Here is a 22,459-nt window from a genome sequence, read left to right on the forward strand (position 1 = left end):
GGGGCCCCCCGGGGGGGGCGCCGCTGTCCGCGGTGCCGAAGGGGCCCCCCCGGGGGGGGGGGCGCCGCCGTCCGCGGTGCTGAAGGGGCCCCGGGGGGGCGCCGCCGTCCGCGGTGCCGAAGGGGCCCCCCCGGGGGGGGGGTGAGGACACGGCTCCACAGGCCAAGAGCCGACCCCGAAGGGTGGAGGGGGTGCTGGGCTGAGCCTTACCACTGTCTCCTTAGAAGTTGTGGTGGGTGGGGAAAAGTCCACCTGGACATCTAATTTCCAACCACGTGCTTCGACCCAGAGCAGAAAAACTAATTTGATTCCCAGTGCTTCAGGTTAAAGTTACACAAAATCCAAGATCCAGCAGCAATGCTGCAAGAACTCGGAGTGCAGGTATGTCTCTCACCAGCTTTTGCCTGTCTGTTGAGGATTATCAGGCTTTCTGTGGCTTTTGCAGATTACGGCTTTGAGACTGAACCTTTTAAAGAGACTCAGTGATGTCATTACTGCAACAGGCTAAAACCACACGCTAGTGAGACTTTTCTGTCATCATCATTTTTCCTTAATAAAAATTCCATGAAGATTTCAGCCTCTGGAAGGACAATTACAGAGTCAGTTGTCTATTTCGGGGGGGGGGAGAGAGATGCAGAAACTCAGCCACATCCCACAGACAAAGATAAGTTTTCCCACTTTCCTACACAATAACAAGAAATTAAGTATTTCTAAGGCTGAATACCATTTACAAACTAATGCTCGCCCCCTCTTCCCTGTCTTATTACAAATAGAATAAAAAAGGGTGAAAACAGGCAACTGAAGAGTGTACAGGTGCTTCTTTTTTGTTCCTAATAAAATAACCYGATAAGTGATTGAAAACAACTCTCTTCATACAGTAAGGAGAGTGCCTGTATTGCATACACTTGGTTGGTAAGTCCACTCTTCGTTAGGCTACAAAGCAGCAGCCTAACAAGAAAAATCTTTTCCCCGTCTCATCACCCAACATATGTTCTTTCGCTGTCATTCTACCCGTTATACCAGGTTCCTACCGGGAGGCAGGCCAGGAGAACGTTCTACATCAGAGCCCATACACTTTGAGCGCGCCAATGTCAGGAGTGATTTATCTGTTTGTACACAAATACCACAACTCATTACCTGATAATTTGTTCTACCTGAAAGATTCTCAGACGATGGTTGTAGGCACTCTGGCAAGAATATGAGCATTATAGTAATAGGGAGCTAACAGTGCTCTCACTGAGCACACATGCATATGCAGTCTTAACACCTGCGTGGGGAGAGTCCTTTTAGGCCTGTCCAGAGCAGTTTTTGAAAAGGAGAGAGCTAAATGAAGAGAGGAGCTGTTCATGTATCAGACGGGACCTTACCATTACATATGAGGTGCAGATAAAATCAGAGGGCTCTGAATCTACGTAAGAACAGTGGTGTAGAGTAGCCAATTTGGACTGACATTTTAAGCAAGAAATGATTTATTTAAAACATGAGATGAAATTTCACAGACGTTTATCATCTCAGTTTGTCTTCAAAATGTTAACAAGTGAAATTCCAGACTTCATCAGCACTATGACAGTTGTAAAAGAATTGTAATGGCTGTTGTAGGCAGAGACAGAAGACATTTATTTATCTTTAGGTGGTATATGGTATCTTAGATGGAAAAGAATCTTCTATGTCTATGGAATTCATGTTCACTATTTGCTGCCCATTGCAGGTTCAGGTAAGTGTTGATACTTTGGCATTGGTTTGCATTTTTCTAGTTGCCAGTTTCTGAATGCCAGCTACACTCTTTTTCCCTTTTTTGCTTTTAAGTGAAAGGAGATTTTTATTATTTTTCATTGTACTTCTTTTGGTGCCTTCTGTTATGTCTCAGTGTCAAGACAAATAGACACAGGTAAATTCTTAAAGGTGAATTAAAGGTGTAAATTGGATGTGAAACTCAAAGAGTGTTTTCACTGACAAATCTTCTCTATTCTACTAAGCATTAAAGCATGCCTAAACCTAGGAAACTTTGCAAGAGATGCATACTGTACTCAGTAATTTTCCAGAACAGAAATCATTATTCTTACTGTTTCAATCACAGAAGTCCAGAAAAGGTTCATTGATCAGTTTGTTTCTTGAAGTATTCCATCTGTAAACTTATTTACTCTAAAATTTTAGTGACAAAGCAACCAATTTCCAACTACCTACAACTGTTCAAGTTACTTGTGATCAATCATTACAAGTTTGAATTAAATTACCTATTTTCCTTAATTGCTATTCTGGCCAACTCTGATGCCAGAAGAAGGAATAAAAGATGCTGGCAGTCTAAAAAATTAATTCTGGCCTTGTCTACCATCTGGTTCTTCTGAGCCAGCCAACAAAAGGACATGCAGACAGTCATAATGAAACGCTATTGAGATGAGATGCTCAGGCTTCAAGGGCAAAAAGCCATATAAATGAAACTTCAAAGAAAAGACTTTTTTGCTAGCTCCTGCAGTGGATTCAGCGTCCTACATATGAGAGACACTACTCCTCTCCCATGAAATTAAGACAATATTTCACACATGAGAACTGGTGGACATTATTCAGATTTGGCAGAGGAGCAAAATTAAGGGAATCTTTCAGTTGGTATTTTTTTCTCTCTCAGTCTAGTGGTTTCTTTTCTATAGCACAAGTTTCTTATCAACATTCTACTTCACAAGCAACAGCTTTCTGCAATCATGAAGGCAGTTTGCTGATCCAAAACAAGTTCCAGTATGTCAAATCAAAGGTGGTATAATTAATGATTCATCAAGCTTCTGAGTCCTAGAATCACACAATTAGGTTGTCTCTCTGAACATGGTTAACCACAGCCAGCAGGGCTACACTAAGGTTTTTTGAAGCCACTTACGTAAAAGAGATCAATAAGCTCCAGCAAGGTAAGAAGGGCTCACATCACTGTACATCSATGAACCAGTGACTGAGCCAGGCACCTCACACTGGCCAGGGAAAAATCCAATTTTTCTAGCTATTCCCATCTCAAGTAAACCAAACAGCTTTAAAAAAAAGAAAAAAAAAAACCACAAAACTGATAAACATGAAAGTTGTGGTGATTAGAAAGCATCTTAGCTGTTGCCAAACATAGTACGACCCATTCCTATGATAGTYACCTCCAACTCTCATCACTCCTTTGAAGTTATTTTAAAGTTGTTGCTTTATGTTTCTGTATTTATCTTTCTGGCTGGGACAAGAAGAAGTATCATATTTGAAGAATTCAGAAATTTTTAATGATTACAAATGAGTAAGTGTCTGCATATAGGGAAGGCACAGCTCCCCTGCACCAAATCTATCAAGGCTCAGGCCATCTCTGCTAACTCCTCACACTGACAGTATTCACGCTGGCGCCCTGCTTTTCCTGGCACACAAGCTGTGCATCTATCCTGACCAAAAACACACCTTTGATTCTGGGCATTTGACTTTGTGTGCACAGGCTTTTTCCTGGATTGCAATTTCCTGTGTTTTTCATCACTTTTTCTGCTTCCTGTTTGCCCTCTTTGTCATATTTATCAAGAATGCAAATGGAAAAAAATGCTTTAAAAATATCTGACTTCTCAGTCTGAGCAATTCCCCATTTTCCCTCACAAAGGCCGCAGGAGGTTTGGAATGACAGTGGACACCAGTTCAAGTCTTTTCTTTCAACTACAAATGGCCAGACTTCATTCTTCACTCTCCAGTTACAGACCTGCAGACTCTGACAATCTCTCTTGTTCRCCAGTAGCCTGATTAAACCTGGTTTTAGATATTATTCATCCAGTTAAGAGTTTCAAAATCCTACACCAACGTACTGGTATACATATATACTTGATATATGCAGCTTTTATACCTACCCTGCTGCAGTAATCTGCATTTGTTAGCCCATGGGCTCTCATTTATTTTGTGGGCATGAAACCCTTTCTGTCGTTCATTATGCAGGTAGCCAACTACTTTCATGCCTCCAGGAGTATATAAGGTACAGCTGAGGATCCAACAGAGCACAGCACGAGGAGGCTTGCATTGAGAAAGGAAATCAAAAAGCCAGCATTAGATTTCAGCTGAATTACGTGGTTCCATTGTGACAGTGGTTTATTAAAATACATCATAAATTTCTCTATCCCATCTGCATCACTGCTTCTTATGTGCTTACGTATTTTGACATAGACTTTCCTTTCTATCTGTTTGGAAAAGAAAGGGTAAAACCTCCAAATAGCCCAAATTTCAGTGTGACTTCCGTCAGAAACTGCATACTGCTCAGTATAGCATACTTTCAGACAGATGAGCCATAGGCATATTTCTTAGGGCACCAGCAACACTGCTAATGCAAAAGAAATAACATTATAATGAGCTTGCACCACTTCTTGGGGCTCTTGCTCTGGAATGTGGACCAAGGCTGGTTTATCTGGTTAAGGCAATCATTGCTGTTATCTCCTGTCCACATTTCAACAGTGCGAGGTTGACTGTCCCTGTCTTGTTTTGACCTCGTCCTGCCCTGCCCAGAACCTGACAATGTCAATTCTAAGCCAAAAGCAWCTGAGATCTGCTGTCAGAAAGGTGCGCGATCGGCTTTCCACCTTCTTGGCACATTTGTCAGACAGAAACCTGTTTCCTACAGCATTACATGGTTTGTGCCCCCCTCCGACTAACGCAGACGGCCCAGGGAGGGCTCAGCTGAGAGGTGAAACGCGCTGCTGGTGCGAGCGTGTGCACGCCTGCCGGCTGACCCTCGCCCTGTTCCACGCAGGGCCAACAATCAAGTCAAGTTTCATTTCCTCAGAAGCAAACGTGAAATGAAACACCACCAGAGAGTGCGGYCGCCCTTTCGCTTTGCAGCGGTAGCTGCTCTCAGACCTGGCCCAATAACGCCTCCCGGCCGGATCGCTTGCCTGCCGCAACACCCCTCTTGGGCGGAGGCCTGGGAGGTCAGCAGGTGTCCTATCTCTGCTCCCTGCTTTCACAAGACAAGGTATCCCCCAGTGCTCTCCGATATAGACAGGAAAACGTGTTAAATGGAAGGTCTGGTTTTAAACTGCTAATAAAAAACCCGGTGGCATCTGCCCTCGTCACCAAGCCGAGGACCATCCTGCGCTTTGCTGCTTAGAAAACTCACAGCTGTCATCTCGCCAGAGTTTCCTGAAGCTATGGCCACTCTGCAGATATGCACCCTGCCCTGCTGCCAGGCACCACAAGCCCATTTCCAAGGTAAAGCTGGTGGCCAGAGGCAGAGCCAGGTCTGCCCTGGAAGGAGGGTGCTTCACTGCTTGGGAGGGGAGAGCTTTTGAGTGCCCTCTCTGCTCATTCTCAGATGTGCTAATTTCTCCCCAGCTAACAGAAAGCATTGAAAATGTACTGCTTCCCAAACCGGGTTACTGATGCAAAACCAGTTCTGCAGCTTCTGCTAGAGGCCCTAGTCCTGCGCAGGGTGTGAGGGACCTCTTGTGGTGGTTAGGCAGCCAGCTGGCCACTCTCCGCTGTCAACCGTATTCAAACAAGTTCCAGCAGCACATAAAAACCAGATCCACATTTATTCCTCTTATTAGAGGAACGTATTTCATTTAATGCATAAGAAATTAGTTTATAAACCAATATTGCTATAGTTTATCATCCCAAGAAAGCTGGCCTCCAGCTATGAACACAAGTCACCTAAAAATAAAACAGTGCACTCTCTCAGTAATATCTTATTAAAAGCTATCAAGTCTAATGCAGCCTGCTGAACTACAGTGCCACAAAAAATGATAGCTACTGCAAACAGTTCACCAGCTTCATTTTTTAACCTAGATAACACCATCCACTGGGGAAAAGAGAGTCAAATTGTCCTCGTAAGTCCAAGATCTGAGTTCTYAGCAAGAGAAAAGTCATCCTGGGTCTGGGAGACTTCAGCACGCTCGCATTAACTGGCATCGTTTCCACCTTTAAGAGCTTCATTAGAACTGATTTCTAGACTTTCTTAGCGAATGCTGAAGCCACCAACTCTTGCTGCGTGACCAAGGACAACACTTCCGAGAAGTACTCGTAGCAAGGACTCGGAGGACCTGTTCACAGTCATCCTACGTGCTCCAGTTCAACACGGGATGCATCTTGCTGTTATTTGAGTGCTCTAACACATGCACGGCAAGCTCCACTGCCAGGACCTTTTTTTGTTTTTGAAACTATCAAATTTTGTGCACTCAGGTCTACAGTTTCCTCAGAACTGATGAATTCTATCTCAAAGCTGAAAGCAATATTTATAGACTTGGTATTGATCTGTTGTTTTTTTGACCCCAAAATCTCACCCCACAGACCGTCACAAAGCCACTTAGTGTTCTCAGAAGTGGCCTTTATATTTGGACTTCTAGCTTACAGTCATCTTTAAAACAGAAGTATAGTTTTCTGCCACTAGTCACCGCAGTCTGCAAGGTSGCTTAAATATTTTTTCCAAAATCAAATTTAATTTGTGATTCCTAGATCAGCATTTCTAATTCTCTTACAGGGAAAAAAAAAAACCACTTAGAAACCACATTTACTTATGAGAACAGTACCACACTTTGTCACCTGATTTTGAGAATACAAACACAAAATGGGAAAGACCTGYTTCCCTGAAGACATGTCCTTCCTGCAAGGGAACAAACCACCACGTGGAATCACCGTTTCCCATCCAGGCCGCTGCTATTATTGGCTATATCCATCAGCCAACCAACCTTGCTAAGACCTGTGTCTCACTAACCCAAGATGAACGCGCAGCTGCACCTTCAACTGTATCTAAAAGACGCGTGTTTGCTTGCACGTGTATTTGAGACACTACAATTCCCCTAAAAATCCTTCTTCAATCATCACTCAACAGCATAGCTTTCGCCAAATAGCTCATTTCCGCGATAGTCCTGGGAAGGAGCGCAGGCGGCAGTAGGAACAGGAGAAGGGGCCCGCGGGGCGTACTCACCGGCGTGCTGCTGTCGGAGAAGGTGTTCATGCTGACGGAGCTGCTGAGCTTGTCGGACGCAAGGGACGGTGGCGAAGGGCTGCGCTTCTCCGGCGGGTCGTGGTGGGGCAGGTCCTGCCGCTGCAGGTAGTCACGCCATGCTCGCTGAATGCTGGTGGTGAAAATCAGAGCACAGCCGTGGGCGGATGCATGAGCAAAAAGCGCTTTCAAATATGTATTCTCAACTGAAGAGGGGGTCCTGGGTTGGGTGCTCTTTTTTAAATGCACTGTTTATTTTATTTGGAGAATGTTCACAGATAACTACCTACCACAGGTCTCAGCCGCTGCTCGAAAACCTTGAGATATTTGTTCAGGAGAAGTAATTCTTTATTCCAAATCCCTCAGTTTACAGGAGTAATCTGAATTCTAGACTATATTTAACTCAATTCTCTTACATCTTGCAAAGACAGTAAAATACAATTATCTGTTTAAAAGAATTCAAAATTTTATAATTATACCAGCTTTCAGATTATAATGTAGATACAGTTGCAACTTCAGAGCTAGGTCAGCATCCTTTAAATCATCTCTGTACTGCTATGGCTGGGGACTTAAAAAGTGCTCTAAATCAACGTGCGGGGATTAGGCGGGGAGCTCTGGTTTCATCTTCTAAACTTTGATCAAGTTTCTGAAGTCTCATGTAAAATTCTACAAAGAAATGCACATTTCAAACAGGACYGCGAGCAGCTTAGCTTAAAGGCAAGCTCACTTTTTGCGCTGTAAGTGAAGGCGCAGAGCGAGCGGCCGGCCGGCCTCTCCTCTTCGCCAGCGGCACCGAGGCGTCGCCGGCGCGGCCGGGAAGGCGCAGCGGCAGCGGCGGGAGGTCTTGAGCGGCCTTGAGGCAAGGCACRCGGGCGTTTGCGCGGGATGACCCGCCGTCTCTGCGGGAAAGCAGAGGTTATTCTCTGCCCAGACTGGGTGTCTGTGCCACCGCCGCTGCAGAGAGCTCCTTTCAGGATTCATACCCAAGCGAGGTTTTACTCCCGTGGATATTAAGCCGTAAAACCTTCAGCGTGCCTGTTAATCCAGCAGAGCACCTTGACCTTCACGYGTCCTCGGACTCCAGGGCAGCGCGAGGACCGCGTTTCACAGCCGCACGTAACGCCGCCTCATCTCGAGCGCCTGACGCTCGTCCCTCCGCGCCGTCCCACCTCCCGCTCCTCTCCCGAGCTGGTCGGCCGCACGTCTCCCGCGGGACCCATCCCTGCCTCTCAGGGCTCCTTTGCCACGTACGGCTGATGCACGAGCTTTGCCCAGCAGGCAAAGCCCTGAGCAACGGGGAAGGTGCCCARCGGCACGGGGCCCAGCAGCGAACACCCCAGCCCCTCTCCTGCTTGCTGAGCCAGCCAGAGGCGGCATGCACATATCTCCCTGCTCACAGCCCCTTCCTCAGGGGCCGGGGAACRCACACACCAGGGGACTTGAGAGAAGGAGCACACAGAACATGAGGCTGAGGAGGGTGAAGGCTGCAATTCTGGCTGCTGAGAACAGAGGCGATGGAGCCTGTAGGTACCTGAGATGCCAAGGCTGCGTTGCATGGTGTGCACTGCACTTGGGTTTGGGCAGCAAACTGCTCACCGATGCTCTGTTGGGCAGGAGGGTTGCTCTCCCCGAGGTGTTGGGGAATATCTCGCCCTTAGYCATCCTCATTAGCTTGTTGCAGCCCCATCTATGAGGGCTAGGGCATTCAAAACCCTTGCTACTCCTCTTCCAGGCAGCTTTGTAGTGAGTAGGAGGCTGATGAGCACCCAGAAGCCTCCACACCTGTGTGGTGTTAAGGGGCTGGATGTGCCCAGCAGCTCCTCCAGGTGGAAAAGCTCTCACAGCCGAACCTCAGCCCTGCTGATGCTCTTGCCACCTTGGGAGCCAAAGCTCAGCTGGTCCTAGGAGGTCTTCAGAGTGTGCTGGACACCATTGCAAGGGGATGAGGATATGGAAAAGAGCCAATGGCTGCTGGTTGTAGCCATGGTCAGCACGAGGAAAAGGCTCCTGAGTGTAATTCAGCATTTCCGCTGCAGGTTTAGAGGCTCGCCTTCCGCAGAAGGGGCACAGCAACTGAGGCGAGCCCACCGGAGGCCGTGGGTACRCACCCAGCGTTTGCTCTGAGCTGCCCAGGGCCACGCTTCCACCGCCGGCATCGCTGGACCCCAGCTGGCCTTGCTAGCTCGGCCGCTGCCGCTCTGCCTGCTGCCGCAGCCCCGTGCTGAGCTGCAGCCCGACCACGCGCGCCCGGCTCAGGCGCCAGCGSGTGAAACGCGGGCGACGCGCCTTTCTCGGGGGTGTCCCCGCGCGCCGCGGGAGTCGCACCAAGGGACACGCGGCCTTTGCTCCCTTCGGCCTGCGAACACCTCCTCACCTCGCCCGTTTAACCGTGCGGACGCCCTCTCTGCCCGCATCTCCGCAACTCAGGAAAATATTTTAGCCTTCAGCCAGGGTGGAAAGGCGTTTGGCTGTGTATTCCCAAGCCGAGCGGGAAAACGGTGGTCCTCAGGCTGAGCAGGAGGAAGGCCGAGCCCCACGCCAGGCCGCGCGCGGCCGTGGGCCGCTCCCCGGAGCGCCGGGAACGGCAGGCAGCCGGAGGCACCTCTTGGGGCGGGAATTTTCAGGCAGCTCAAGGAACAAAGTTCCCCAAACAGAGGGCATTTGGGGCATCTTAAGGCCCAGTGAGATCAAATGCACGTTTTTGTTTGTTTTTCGGAAGAGTACAAGATCAGAAACAAAACAGCCTCCACCACGGTGTAGGTGCACCGCAGAGCCAGCCAGGCGGGGCAAGGCTCGTGTTCGCTCCGCGCAGCAGCTTTAAAAGCGACACAAGTATCTGCTAAGGCTCCCAAATGTGTGTATCAATGAAGGAGCTTTCAGTAAATGCATTTTGATTTAAAAAATCACATCTTCACACCCACACTTATACTTTGCATTATTTCAGTTTCATGCTTTACTGCATAATATTTCCATGGAGTATTTACATATTTATATTTACATGTACTTTTCATTTTAAAGTATGAGGCAATACTGAGTTTAAAGCATAACTACCTTCTAGAAAACTCCCTGAAAATTTATTGTTTCATCCGACGTATATTTGCATGACTAAAAGGCACTGGCTGGATTTTAATCGGAAACTTCATGTCCYTTTAATATTTTAATGCAGCGTTAATATTCTAACATGCTTTATAGCAAGTTAGCTGTAGCTTTTCAACCGAAAATGAAATGCAACATGAAACACAGCAATGAATAAAATTCTCTGTGTAAAGCTACGTCCTTTGCCTGACGTCACAGAATTTCACCTGGAAATAGTTTGGGTCTTCAGTGTAAAGACATCCACATTTYTTGATGTAAGGGAAGCTTGTCCGCAGAAAGGTTCAGTGAGGAAGGGCACTTCACCTGAGCGGACACCAAAGTGGMTTTCTTTCCTCGGATGGAGACGTGGACAGGCTCTAAATGTTGAGCTTTAAGTTAATTTAAGTTTGAATTTTGAGCTGGTATTACCGCGGTTGCTCCCCCAGCACAAAGCAGCCTGGCAGCACAGCGGAGCCCAGCGCGCACCGCCGCGCAGGCTGCAGCCGCTCCGCTGGGGAGGCTGCGGGAGTTTGCTCCCGGGAGAAGAAGAGAAGCTTAATTCTTCCCTCCCAGGTGCCACAGCTACACGCTACGTACTCACAAYGCCCCGGCTGAATGCTTTATTTCCGATAAAGAACGGCGCCGCTCCCCCCGGGCCCGGAGCCCTGGTGCCTTCGGCCTCGGGTCTTCCTCCCAGGGCGACACCAGAGGTGCCCTTTGCAGAGGAGCCCTGCGCGGCTCCCTGAGGAACTTCACCCGGCCCCTCAGCTCTCAAAAATACCGCTCGAGAGATTTCTCCTGTGCTTTCTCCTTCGAGGACATTGCCTTTACGTGTCAGAAATCTGCAGGTTCTCAAAATAGTCTCTAGCTTTACACAGGAAGCTACAAAATTAGYGTAACACTTAAGTTCAACATCTGAAACGCAATTCAAAGGGAATGTTCACATGTCTAAAGGTAGATGAGAGCTTAACTACCTTGYCAAATTAAGGCTTTTTTATAGTTAAAGTTCCGTAGAAAGCCCAGAAGAATACAGCCGGGATTCCACGGTTCAGGAATCTAGCAATCCCAGCCGCAGTCAAGCACCAAAACAACAGTCTTTCTTTGCTACTTACATTTTCACTTTTGATTCCAAGGGCTGTAAGTTGATAGGATATTTTTCAATATTATTTTCCTCATCCATGGCAAGCTGATGGCTATGAAAGAGAAAAGAAGATGCTTTCAATGCGTCTCAGCATGACATTTTTGCAACCACTGCAAATTAATTCAGGAATTTTGACAAGACCATACATGAGCTGCTTATTTAAAGGTGTTGCTGTCTTTGGATGGATGTGTCTGGGTCCCGGCGTGCGGCCCCATTTGACTGCTAACAAAAAGTAAGAATTTGAATCCMGTTTCCAGACTGGAGCCTGACTGAGTTCTTTGCAAATCTCAGCACTAAACCTCCCAGATGCCATGGCTCCAGAGACAGGCACAYCCAGCAAAGAAGCTGCTGCAAATAAAAAACATTGGCAAATAGAATAGATACTCCTGCTAAATTAACTTCCACCCCTGGGGCTAGGTTTGAAAAGCTGGAGAGTAAAATGGAAAGTAACAATGGTAATGCTGGTAGCAAATGAATTACATCAGCAAAAGCCATACAAGAATATGAAGAAAAAAATTCCTTGTAATAAAAGATGACCAAGGAATTGATGCTGCAAAGTGACTGTTTTGACAAAGCAATTTTAAAATGCTAGAAGACAAAAAATCAAGTATTTTGGGACACTGCTTTGGATGGAACTAGCAACGCGAATGACAGTTCTTCGCATGAAAATTTGTAAGATGAGACCCCAACCTGCGGCAGTTATTTTGAGACTTTACTGGACACTTAATTACATCATTCAATCAGCAGCAGTTTTCAGAAATTATCCTCCTGTAACTAAAAACAAGAATCGTTTATGGGAGAGATGCACATTCTTGAAAGGTTCAGTATGTTACCAAGCAGAAAGCAYAGTCTACCACTGAAAGACGGTCCCTCAAAGAGCACGGGCGTCCGGAGAAAACCCCTCCACCAGGCTGCTGGATCACGTTTTACACCTTTTCCCCGACTGTGCTCAGGAGAGACGCCCGTCCCCCTCGGTTCGGGCTCCAGCTCCTCCTTGTGCAGGACGGACACCACCGCCACCCTCTCCGGGCTACTTGTGCTAGAGGARCATTTAATTGTTGCCTTATAAATGCCATTTCACGTGTGAAATCCCAGATTTACCTTTGAAGTAAATATTTGCCATCATTGACCTGTTCCAAGGTGTTCTGGAGCCTTCTGAGTTCTTCCTACAAGGAGAGAAAGAACATTTCAGCGTGCTGGTGGGAACCCTCGCCGGACGCTGGCGGCTCTTCGACCTCACGGCGCTGTGAGCTAACCATTAAACAAAACGTTCCCTCCTGCAAGGGCCAAAAATTGCTTTCCAATTTAGACATCCAAAATAAGTACAAAGAGGCTGCTATATTTATCAATATGTGCGGTACATCGCTGTGAAAAGAAATACCAGACCTACCAAAAAATGAGAGCCAGAGCAAAAAACARAAAGAGGGAAGTATTTTTTTTCTTTTCTTAGGTATGTGGCTGCTTTGATTTGAGAGATGGTCTTGATAAGAGGCAAGCTAGCAGCCGTTGCCACTTCCTGACATTTCTCTCTGTTCTGCAATCAAACAGTATTCAGTCTCGTAATTAAGAAAGTCGCTGGGTGAGATGTGCAGCCTGATGTCTTCACCCGCCTATTTGCATCAGATCCCGTTCTGAACAGACGAGACGCCACAAGTTTAACTCCGTGCGCGCAGCTGGGATTCCTTGCCTCCACGCTAAGGGGCCAGGACAAATCAACCCGAGAATTTTGGCATTCGGATGTGGCTTAAAAAGCAAAATCGTTTCTGACTGGCACAAGTTTTGTTCTTCAGGAGGGGTGGGAGTAGGGGGAAAGACTTATAATTGACCCAAAATTGAAAAATGTGATTAGTAATCAGTGAGGAAATTCAGCTGTAAACAAAACAGATGAAAACCTCCAATTTTTAAAGCTGATTTTGATTTGTATTAGTTTATTTTCCTGTCATTGAAACACACCCATGGGCCAGCAGCTCTGAGGAGACCGACCAGTAATCCAAAGACGAATCAGGCCTCTGAGCAAGACTGACGTGCGCTTACCTAGAGGGAAACCCGAGCTACGACACCTCTAGCCCCTGAAACATGGCTCTCTCCCTCCTCTGCTTCTCGCCGCGGCAGAAATCCCGGGACAAGCTGCAGAAAGGCCTCCTGCAACGGCAGGCACRGCTGTCCCGCCGGTGGGCCTGGCCGCCGTGGCCTCTCCCACAGAGCTTACGTGCGGGTGCGTCTCCGGCTCTCGATTACAATACACAAAGGAAGCTTTTTGCCCTAAAATTTCCGAGGGCTGATTTCCCYGCTCGGAAAAAATTTCCCCGCTCTGAAAGCGTTTGAGCGAGGGGGGCCTCAAAGAAGGAGCAGGGGGGCCGCTCAGGTTGTATCTGAGGGTGACAATTTTGTAATTCTCCTGATTCACTTCTAATACACCTTTCATTTCCTCACAGCCTTGGAAGGACTATTACTGCAAAATACGTTTTATGCATAAGCTAGATTTGTCGAGATGGCAAGCCAGATTTTCCCCTCCGTCCTTGCCCGTATCTCCGGGCCCCTCATCGTAGCCCTGTTCTGTCGACACGCGCAAGCCGATCAAGCGCCGTGGCCAGGTCAGAAGGACTCACTGCTGCTCACAACTAACCCGCAGCTGGAAATAACCCGGTCATGAAACTTCTTACTTTTGCCCTCCCTTCTTGGCCCATTCCRAGGAATACGCTCTTCCTGCATATTAAAAAAACAGGAAAACTTCCAAAATTGTTTTCTCTGAAGTACAGTTCAGCTCATAAGAAAACCTTTTATTTTCCTATATTATTCCACCGGTCAYTTTTTTAGCATATCCCAGAGCTAGATAAGGTAATTTAGAATGTGAGAACAATTTGCAATTGACTTTATATATAGCTCTGGGTGACAAAACCTGCATGACTTACATAAATCATATTCTGTGTTTGACATCATTTTCTATTAACCTAAGGGTGAAGACCGAACAAAAAAAAAGTAAAAAGTAAAATTGGTTGTGACATTTTTGACTATTCAATCTTTCAATTAAACATCACTGGACAATCTTTATAAAAGCAGTAATATAAAGCAAYGACAAAAGGGGCTAGTAATGTTTGCATAATTTGGAAGAGGAGAAGACATAAAATCTATACTAATTTCGGTTTTGCGTCATTAAACATGAAGTATTGATTATTGCTCCTTGCAACAAAATTTATGAAGCCAGCTATGCTGCTGCGTCCACACAAAGCGATGCTGACGCTGTGCCCTCGGACCCCGCGTGCGGTAACGATGGGCTGCGCTGACAGCGGGGCTGCTCTTGTTCCAGCTCGCGGCCTTAGCAGATGCATCTCACAGATYACGCCGGGAGTGACCCAGCTGCAAACTCTAACTTCAGAAAATTAAATTGGAAGCGATCCATGCTTCTGCTGGAATACACAATGAGTTACGCTGCTGCTATAAACCTCGTTATAATGTAAACATATTGTAAAATTTACTGCAGTTTTCATTTTCCTACATCAGATGAATACAGACTTCAATAGCAACCGGGTGTCTACAGACACAGCTATAGATGCCTGAGTCGAAGAAAGCAGTGAAAGCCTGCTGGGCCAGACTGGTTTCGAGGAAAGCAAACTAAAATGCCTTTCTCCAGTCTTTARCTTGGACATTCTGTTTGTGCATTAATTATTTTTCAGCCTGTAGATCTGTTCTGTTAGGAAAACCAGGCTGTTGCAATGAGTGAAGTATTACTTGGTAGTGCTGTAAGCTTWTAGCACAGAAAAGACCAGGAGGGCTCAAGTCTACGGAGAGCCTAGAAGAGCCACRTCTCAGCACGGTCCAAACTGCTATAAAAGCTTGCGTTTGCTTTGCAATGAGAATTTACAGTCTCTTTGCCTTCTTCGCTGCCGGTGAGCTGCGTTTGGCTCCCACGTGCACGCCCAGCACGACAATTTGGCAACCCAACTCGTCCGCCTTGGGCATTTTTCAGGTTTCAGGCTGCCGGGGCCGAGTCTCCCCAGCACGGTGCGCGGAGCTGCCCGGCCCCCGGGGCAAGCTACCGTGAACGACCCCGACGGCGCGCGTGGCATAGTCGGGGCGCCCGGCGGGGCCGGCGCCGCGCGGGGGCTCGGCGAGCCGGGGGCAGCGAGGCGACCTCTGCGCAAGGCCGTTCAGCAAGGAAAATATTTCCTGGATGTTTCTAGGCCGCGGAGGCCTTTGGGAAATAAATATTCAAAGAACTGAAACGCGCTAGTCCCTAAATTCTACTTGCAGAAATACATTTCAAAATGCCGCTATTAGAATAAGGCCTAAGGAGTGAAAAGGAATTTGCAGCCATTAAATCACGCCCAGGTAAATATTTACCTATAAGAGTGACTCTTGTCTGCTGCTAGGCCCCGAAGTTCCCCCCGAGGCCAGGGGGGCTGCCCGTACCCACGGAGAAGAGGAAAGAAAAGCGCGTGCTCTTCGTTGCGGATTCTGCCTGCGACTCCACCAACGCCGCGCTCAGCGCCAGTCGCGATCCCCAGGCCGTCTGCAGCCCAGCACAAAGCCCGCGGCCCCAGCCGAGGCGCTTCCCAAACACGCCAGCCGCTTTTAATTACCTAAAATAGTCTGCTTCCCGTGTTACTCCCAACCCTTTACATCCACGTGTGTTGCTAGAGCTCATATTCTGACGACTTTTGTTCCCTGTTAAAAGAAAAATCCCTCCTTTCCTTTTTGCCCGTGAAGCATCTTGGGTTTTGCTCACTCTAAATTGCGCTCGGCACTGACGGTTTCCCTTTCGTGCGCCTCCGCTTCCGCCTTACYGCGCTTTTCAGCACGGGACAGGAGTGAGGCAAGACTCAGAATCATAGCAGAGATTAAAAAAAAATTGGGAGGGGAAAAYCAGAAAGCACAGGCGCTTAGTGCAGCGCGTCTAGGCGCTCGTCCTCGCGGGCCACCCGTCCGCCGCGGGACCCCGACGTCGCCGAGGCTCGCGGCAGGGTCGTCACGAGGGACCTTCACCCCCGGGACTCGCTGCTGGACTCCTCGCTGCACGGGTTGCGTCCTCCTTTCACGGTCGAGCTGCTCACCCTGCTGTGTGCGTGCTTACCGCTGTTGGGAGAAAGTCTTGCAGCGGYGACTGCTTTGCCGATTAGTCCTGAAGGCGAGGCTGGAGTCTGCCGCGCCGCGCCGCCAGCGCCAGCGCCAGCTCTGCCGCTGCCTTCTGACCGGCTCATAACTCTCCCCCTCTCGCGCAAACTCCAAACCCGTTCGAGAGTATCAGGGCGATAATTCAGAAGCAGAGCTGTCGGGGGGGGATCCAGAAATGTGTTTTGCCCGCTTTTCCCGGAGAAGACTGTGGCCCCGAATTAAACAACGCAGATTCCCTATTTTGGCCTGCCAAGGTCTGTCACGCACCGTGTTAATTAAGCCCCTTAATGGGACACAACGAGCCTAAAGCGGACAGAAAGCTCGGGCTCCTTTGCAGAGAAGGCTCTTGCTCCTCGCTCTCTGGTCCCCTCTCGCGCCGGCGCGGCTGCTCCCCGGAGAGAGCCGCGGGGCTGCGCGAGAAGCTGGCCCGGCAGCGCCCGGGAGCCGCGTTTGTCCGCGGAGCAGCTGCCCGGGGTGCCCRAGGAGCCGCAGCCCGAGCAGGCGCGGGGCTGTCGGCCCCAGCGCCCCCACCGCCCCAGCGCCKCCTCCGAGGCGGGCAGAAACAGCACCGCTGCGCCCCGACCACGCGGGGTCCTTTCCCCAAGGAAAGGGGAAGGGTGCTTAGGAATCAAATTCTCTTTTGGGGAGATCAGTTTTTTTTTCCTTTTTTAATCTTTAGCACAATTTTTAAAGGCAGAGGCTGTTCCATTTTTGGAGTATTTGAGCTACAAACGTTGAAGAAAAGCACATTAATGGCACAAGATTAACATAGCTACAGGGGCTCTGCGATCCATAGCTGYCACAACAATTTACCAGCTGACTTTTTAAAAATAATTACACCATCAATAGAATTACTTAAACCTACTTCACTGAGTTTTGCATCCAGATTTCAAAGCAAGGCTGGGAAGCGATCTCAGAGGTCATGGAGGGAGAGGCGGCACGAGGCCGCGGTCCTCCTCGTCCTCTCCTGCGCACACCACGACCGTCCAGCCCAGCGACCCCTTCAAGGGAGGGATCTGCTCATGCTCTTCATCTGTGCAATGAGGCTCTGACCTTCTTTGGTTAATTAACCGCTAATCAACAGCAGACACCAGTTCTCACATCCCTCTCCATCACATCCTGCCCGGATTTCCCTTTTGTGCCTTTTTTYGGCCCTTCTGCACTGCTAGGGTAACGGAGCATCCCATTGCACGGAAAATCAGGCCAAGAGCAGGAAACCGAGGGCAGGCAGGACTGCAACGGCTCACGCTGGGAGAAGTTACTGCTAATTAGAGCACCACTGGGATGAGCACGAGGCCTCACGGCTCTTCAGGGTAATGACTAAGCAGTGGTGCTACAAGCAAGATTTCTTAAGATCTGGCTGATAAATGGAGCACTTAGGGGAACAGTAGCCATTAGGCAATTAACTCCCGCAGTTTATCGCTCACGTTTCCGTTATTCTGGATACTAAGAGATGCTTCACTCAATATATGCATTTTCTTAGTTTATTAAGAATCAAAGTTATGGCTGCAAAGCAGCAATTGCTACTCCCCCCCCCCCCCGTAAGAAGAAGGATCACATTGCTTTCCCCATTTCTCCAGCATAGGCCAACTCTCAGCGAATTTTTTTCAAAAACATTTTTTTCCTGCCAGTTTGCTAGCTAATATCTTTATAGGATACGGCCTAATTTCCCAAAGATTCCCTTAGGTCCTCTGCAAAATGTGGCTTGATTGCTGAGGCTTCCCAGGCTTCTCACTGGCCCAATTCTGTGTGGTTTTGTTTTTCTCATTGGGTGTGGAGTGCTTTCGAAGTTGGGTGTACCACCGCCAGTCTTAGCCCACCCCTTGCATGTAACGGGTATATAGTATGTCCCCACACATACAGTGGTGGAACACACCTTGGAAAGGCGTTGAGAAATCCTTCCAGCTTAGGGGGCTTGTTTTCTAAGGGCTGGAAATCCAGACGCCAATTTGGGCTTGCTCTCGGATTGAGACCTGTGGYTTCCACGGAGCCCAGGTTGAAGCTAGTGAGTCAGATTTGGGATTACTTGCATGAGAGCTCCCTGAGAAATGGTCCCGCAGGGGGAAAAAAAATGCAGCCGGAATTATCACAAATCGTGATAGTTTCGGGACTGTTTCTCGCAGGAATCGCGGCTCCCCTCGCTCGGGGACGAGCCGGTCTCACGCCTCCCCGCTGCAGTCCGGGCTGAGCCCTTTTTAGGGCACAGATACAATATRTAATTGTTTCTCTTGCAGCTCGTGCTCTTCCCTCTCCTTAGTCCTCATTTAACCGACAGCAGACTCGACAGGAAGCTCCGCGGCCCCGTCCAGGGAAGACGCCGCTGACGGGTCTGGCTTTCGCCCAGCCCCTCCGCGGCGAGGGCGCCAAGGGCCGCAGCGCTCGCGCAGCGACCTGCGGAGCAGTTAATTCCCCGCTCGCCGTCGCRTGCAGCGCAGCGCTCCCGGCCCCGGGCGTCACGTTCTGGGAGCCCCGCGCGGGGACGAACGCCCTCGGAGAGCCGGGTCCGATGCCTCCTAGAAAGCCCGTGCCTTCCGACGCTGTCACCGCGGTCGGGGCTTTTAACACCACTTCTGCCTCAAAACGCACTGCTTTTAACTTCTTCCAAGGGAAGCACGAAGCCTCTCGACTTCTGCGCTTCACCCGACCCCGGGTGCAGATGCGAAGGGCTGCAGAACTGCGCCTGCTACGAAGGCACCGGCGGTCGGGCCCGGTGGTGGCTCTCAGGAGGAGGACACAAGCCCGCACGCTGCCAGCGCCGCGGGAAGGAACGCGCGTCCGTGGGGCCGCCCTCCCGCACGGGTTTCCACCGCAAGTCGCGGGCGGATCCAGCTTTATTTTAAGAGAAATTTGAGGCGGTCACAGCAAAGCCGATGCCGCTCCGAGCACACCAGGAAGGGGAAGGAAGGGGAAAACTGGACGTGACAGAACGAGMCTCCGAACTCCCAGGGAAATTCTTCCTCCCTCCGCCCAGAAGAAGTAGGCAGCTCTTTTAGTAGCTCGTGAGCTTACTGCTTCTAATGACAACAACAGCTGACTGTTTGAAAAGAAAGATATTAATCCAATTTTCAGCTTTTCAGCGTGCGGCTCTGGCTTGCTAATTTTTACAAAAAAGAGAAGATTGTCGAACCAGTTCAGGAATCAGAAGGTTGCTGTTAAAACCACAGAGCGTCGTCCTCGGCCCCAGCACCAGGAGCAACGCTGGCTCCTCCCCGGCCCCCAGCTCCCAGCCTGACCCCGCAGACGCACTGCCACATTTTGCTCCCATTTTCAGGCATTTAAGGCTAGCAGGGGAGAACTGAAGCTTCTTCACCCAGGGAATTACTCCTACAGCACCTGAGCGCAGCRCACTCAGCCCACGTAGGATCCCAGGCGTGAGGCACTACGTGAGGACTAACTCTCTGCAGGGCACTAAGCTCCCTCGCACGCAGGAGCGCGGTTCAGCACCACCGTCCTTCTCGGTACCGAGCACCTCGGCAGTGAAACTGYGGGAGAGGGAGGGCGCGGTGGAAAGAACAAGAAGTAACCTGACAACGCTGAGRTTTGGGGAAGAAACGCGTGGGATATTTGCTGTCAGCTGAATAAAGCTGCGSCTGGCCAGGGAGCAAGTCTCTGTCTTGCAAGACACCCAGGCAAAGGTACCAGCAGTCACTTGTCAGCCATATGAAATCTCTGCTCGAGGACCCTGGAGAAGAGCAGCTGCAGCTACATAATTCAGGTTCACTGAAGAACACGTGCACTCGCATAAACGRTATTTCCTCTGTTATGATGAACTGCAGACCGAGCAGTTCTGATTGGGGTCTTAATCTTTATGTGTGTTGTAATTTCCACCAAACACTCTCATGTTTGTCTTCAACATGAGAAATAGCTTCTCCACGCTGACAATAATGAAACCGCTCACTCATTCTGATGCTTCTCTCTATGCAAACACGCTACGAAACCAGCAGGTCGCTTATTAATGTGTCGGCCGAGCCGTGTTTGTGGAAACCGTAGGCGCAAGTCAGGTCAGTCTCCATCGCCGCGCTACCTTCCTCTCCATTCCCAGCACCTCTTGTGCGAAGGATACAGGATTTTCTAATACAAATGGAAAATTTTATATTTCTTATCCAGCAACTGCTTAGCCATGAAGATCATTACACCTTCAGCCAGGCACCTACAGAGAGCTGCATTAACCAAGAAACCGTCATGCAAAGTCAAACCTCTCCAAGAGGCCAGCACCCAGCATCCAGCCGCACCAGCACTCCTCGTGATCCGCTCCAGAGACTACATCCCTGGGGCCCGGCACTAACAGAGATTTGCGTTTTTCTGTGTGTATCTAACTAAAAGGACTTGCAAGCCCCGCGTGGTCAGAAGGCTTCTTCAGCACTCCTGGGAAGCAAACCTGCATCTCATCTCTTTCAGYGGTGGGCATAACGAAGCTAAGAGACACGCGTAGGGCGCTGAAATCGGTAGCAAGAGCAGCAAGAGACTAGGCTAAAGCAAACTCCACAGTCCTCACCGGGTCCCACCACCAGCTGGTTTTCCTGCTCTCCAGCCTGCAGCTCGCTGCACGTGAACCAGGGAGCAAACGCACGGGGCGGCGCTGGCCACCGCGTGCACGAGGCTCCCGAGGCACAGGGAACCTTGCAGAGTGGTTTTTAAAGCTCCTTCCCAAGGGGACTGTGGATGCCCTGGCCACTCACCCCGGCGCAACCCGAAACGGCCACGGCGCAGTTTCAGAAATCGAGGATCGCAGCAGGAATTCCTCTAGCTTTCGTAGCGCTGCTGGGGACCACTACGAAGTGGTGCTGTGCTAATTAGACAAGTAATAACGATGCTCCCATGGCAGGCTCGCAGGTGAAATAGTCTATTCTTCTGCGCCCTGTCTTCCTAGTTAATCACTTGATAAGAGTCATTAACRCAACTGTTCAGTCTACTGTAGTCTCGTTATAAAGTGCGTATAATTTATAATCCCATTAAAAAGATGGCTGCAGATTAGTCTCAGAGGCAAATTACAAAACTGTTCAGCTGTGTTTCTAGGACATTGGCTGCAGCTAAATGAATCCTGGGGTGGGGAGGGGGGGTCGCACGACGCAGCAGCTTTCCGCATACCCATCTAAGCCAACCTATCTCATTTTCTATATAAAGATTACATGTAATTGCAAATGTGGGAAATTCTATTTAACAGCAGAGAGGCCGTGGGGACTTTCTTCCTGTCAAGAGCAACACATGACAAGTAATARAGGAGCACAAAAGGTACACAAAGTTCTTTGATTTAAAAAAGCTAAGATTCAGTTACTTCACAGCTTATGGTAATTTTCTGCTGCTATTAAGCATTCAGGTTGTTTCTATTTTGTAATTGGAGGTGCTGGGGGGTGCTGAGCAGTCTGTTTTCAAAACAGTGGAAGGGCGGAGGTGTAAAACCTTGTAAAAATACAATGAAACAAATGTTTGCCTTTTTCTTCATTTCAGTATTAATTTCTAAAATCCAGTATGCAGAAGCTTCTAACCTTATTTCCTTCAGGACAGTCACCTTTAGCCAGGAAAGTGGTTAGGAGGTTGTTTCAAAAGAGAAGCAGAGTATTCTGGATTTTGGGTTCCTCTAAAAGCTGTGCAGGCCCTAAAAAACCTTCTTGAGGTAGAACACAAATATTCTGAAGCATCTTCCACAGCAGAGCCACGGTCCTCCCTAGCTGCTTTGGGCAGAAGTAGCTCAGCCACGATTTGTTTGTAGGATACTTGAAATTTTCTTTCTTTTTTTTTTTTTTTTGAAAAAAAAAGCAAAAAGCAAAAAGCTAAACACCTTGATCTTATTATTATTATTATTAAAAATAAAAAAACCCCACACACAATTTAGGCACCTGAACATTTTGCAGAATAAAAACCAGGATTTGCAGACTGTGAAACCACTGAGCTTCCCAACATAAGAGACCTCTCATTCTTATATTTCCATTCCTGTCTTGTGCTTCAGTGGCACTTAAGCTTCCCAAATGTTCTCCATTTTTTTTTTTATTATTATTATTATTATTTATCTTTTACAAACAGTAAACCAGCTGGGGAATTTAGGATATCACAAAATCACACAGCAAATATTTCTAGTTTGTAAAAGAAACTTCCTCATATTTCTACTCCAGCTCTAGGGAGCCTTGAAAACAACGCACTAAAATTGACATAAATTTCCAATATTAGTACCGCTTTTAGGAGGAAACCCAGAGAGTCTGTGGCRCGTAGGA

General features: G+C 48.6%; 1 protein-coding gene across 1 annotated transcript in view; it reads right to left on the reverse strand.

The window, feature by feature from the left end:
• The window catches only part of IQCJ (IQ motif containing J), a 59,815-nt gene that overhangs the window by 4,255 nt on the left and 33,101 nt on the right, over nt 1–22,459 (reverse strand). The window contains exons 2-4 of the mRNA XM_085304077.1: nt 12,240–12,304; nt 11,110–11,190; nt 6,905–7,055 (exon numbers count right to left, since the gene is read on the reverse strand). Of these exons, the coding sequence (XP_085160203.1) occupies nt 6,905–7,055; nt 11,110–11,190; nt 12,240–12,304 (297 nt within the window). The remainder of the gene's footprint in view (nt 1–6,904; nt 7,056–11,109; nt 11,191–12,239; nt 12,305–22,459) is intronic.

The sequence above is a fragment of the Rhea americana genome, unplaced genomic scaffold (assembly GCF_003343005.1).
Source record: "Rhea americana isolate MKP2758 unplaced genomic scaffold, rheAme1 scaffold_202, whole genome shotgun sequence".
Taxonomy (NCBI): domain Eukaryota; kingdom Metazoa; phylum Chordata; class Aves; order Rheiformes; family Rheidae; genus Rhea; species Rhea americana.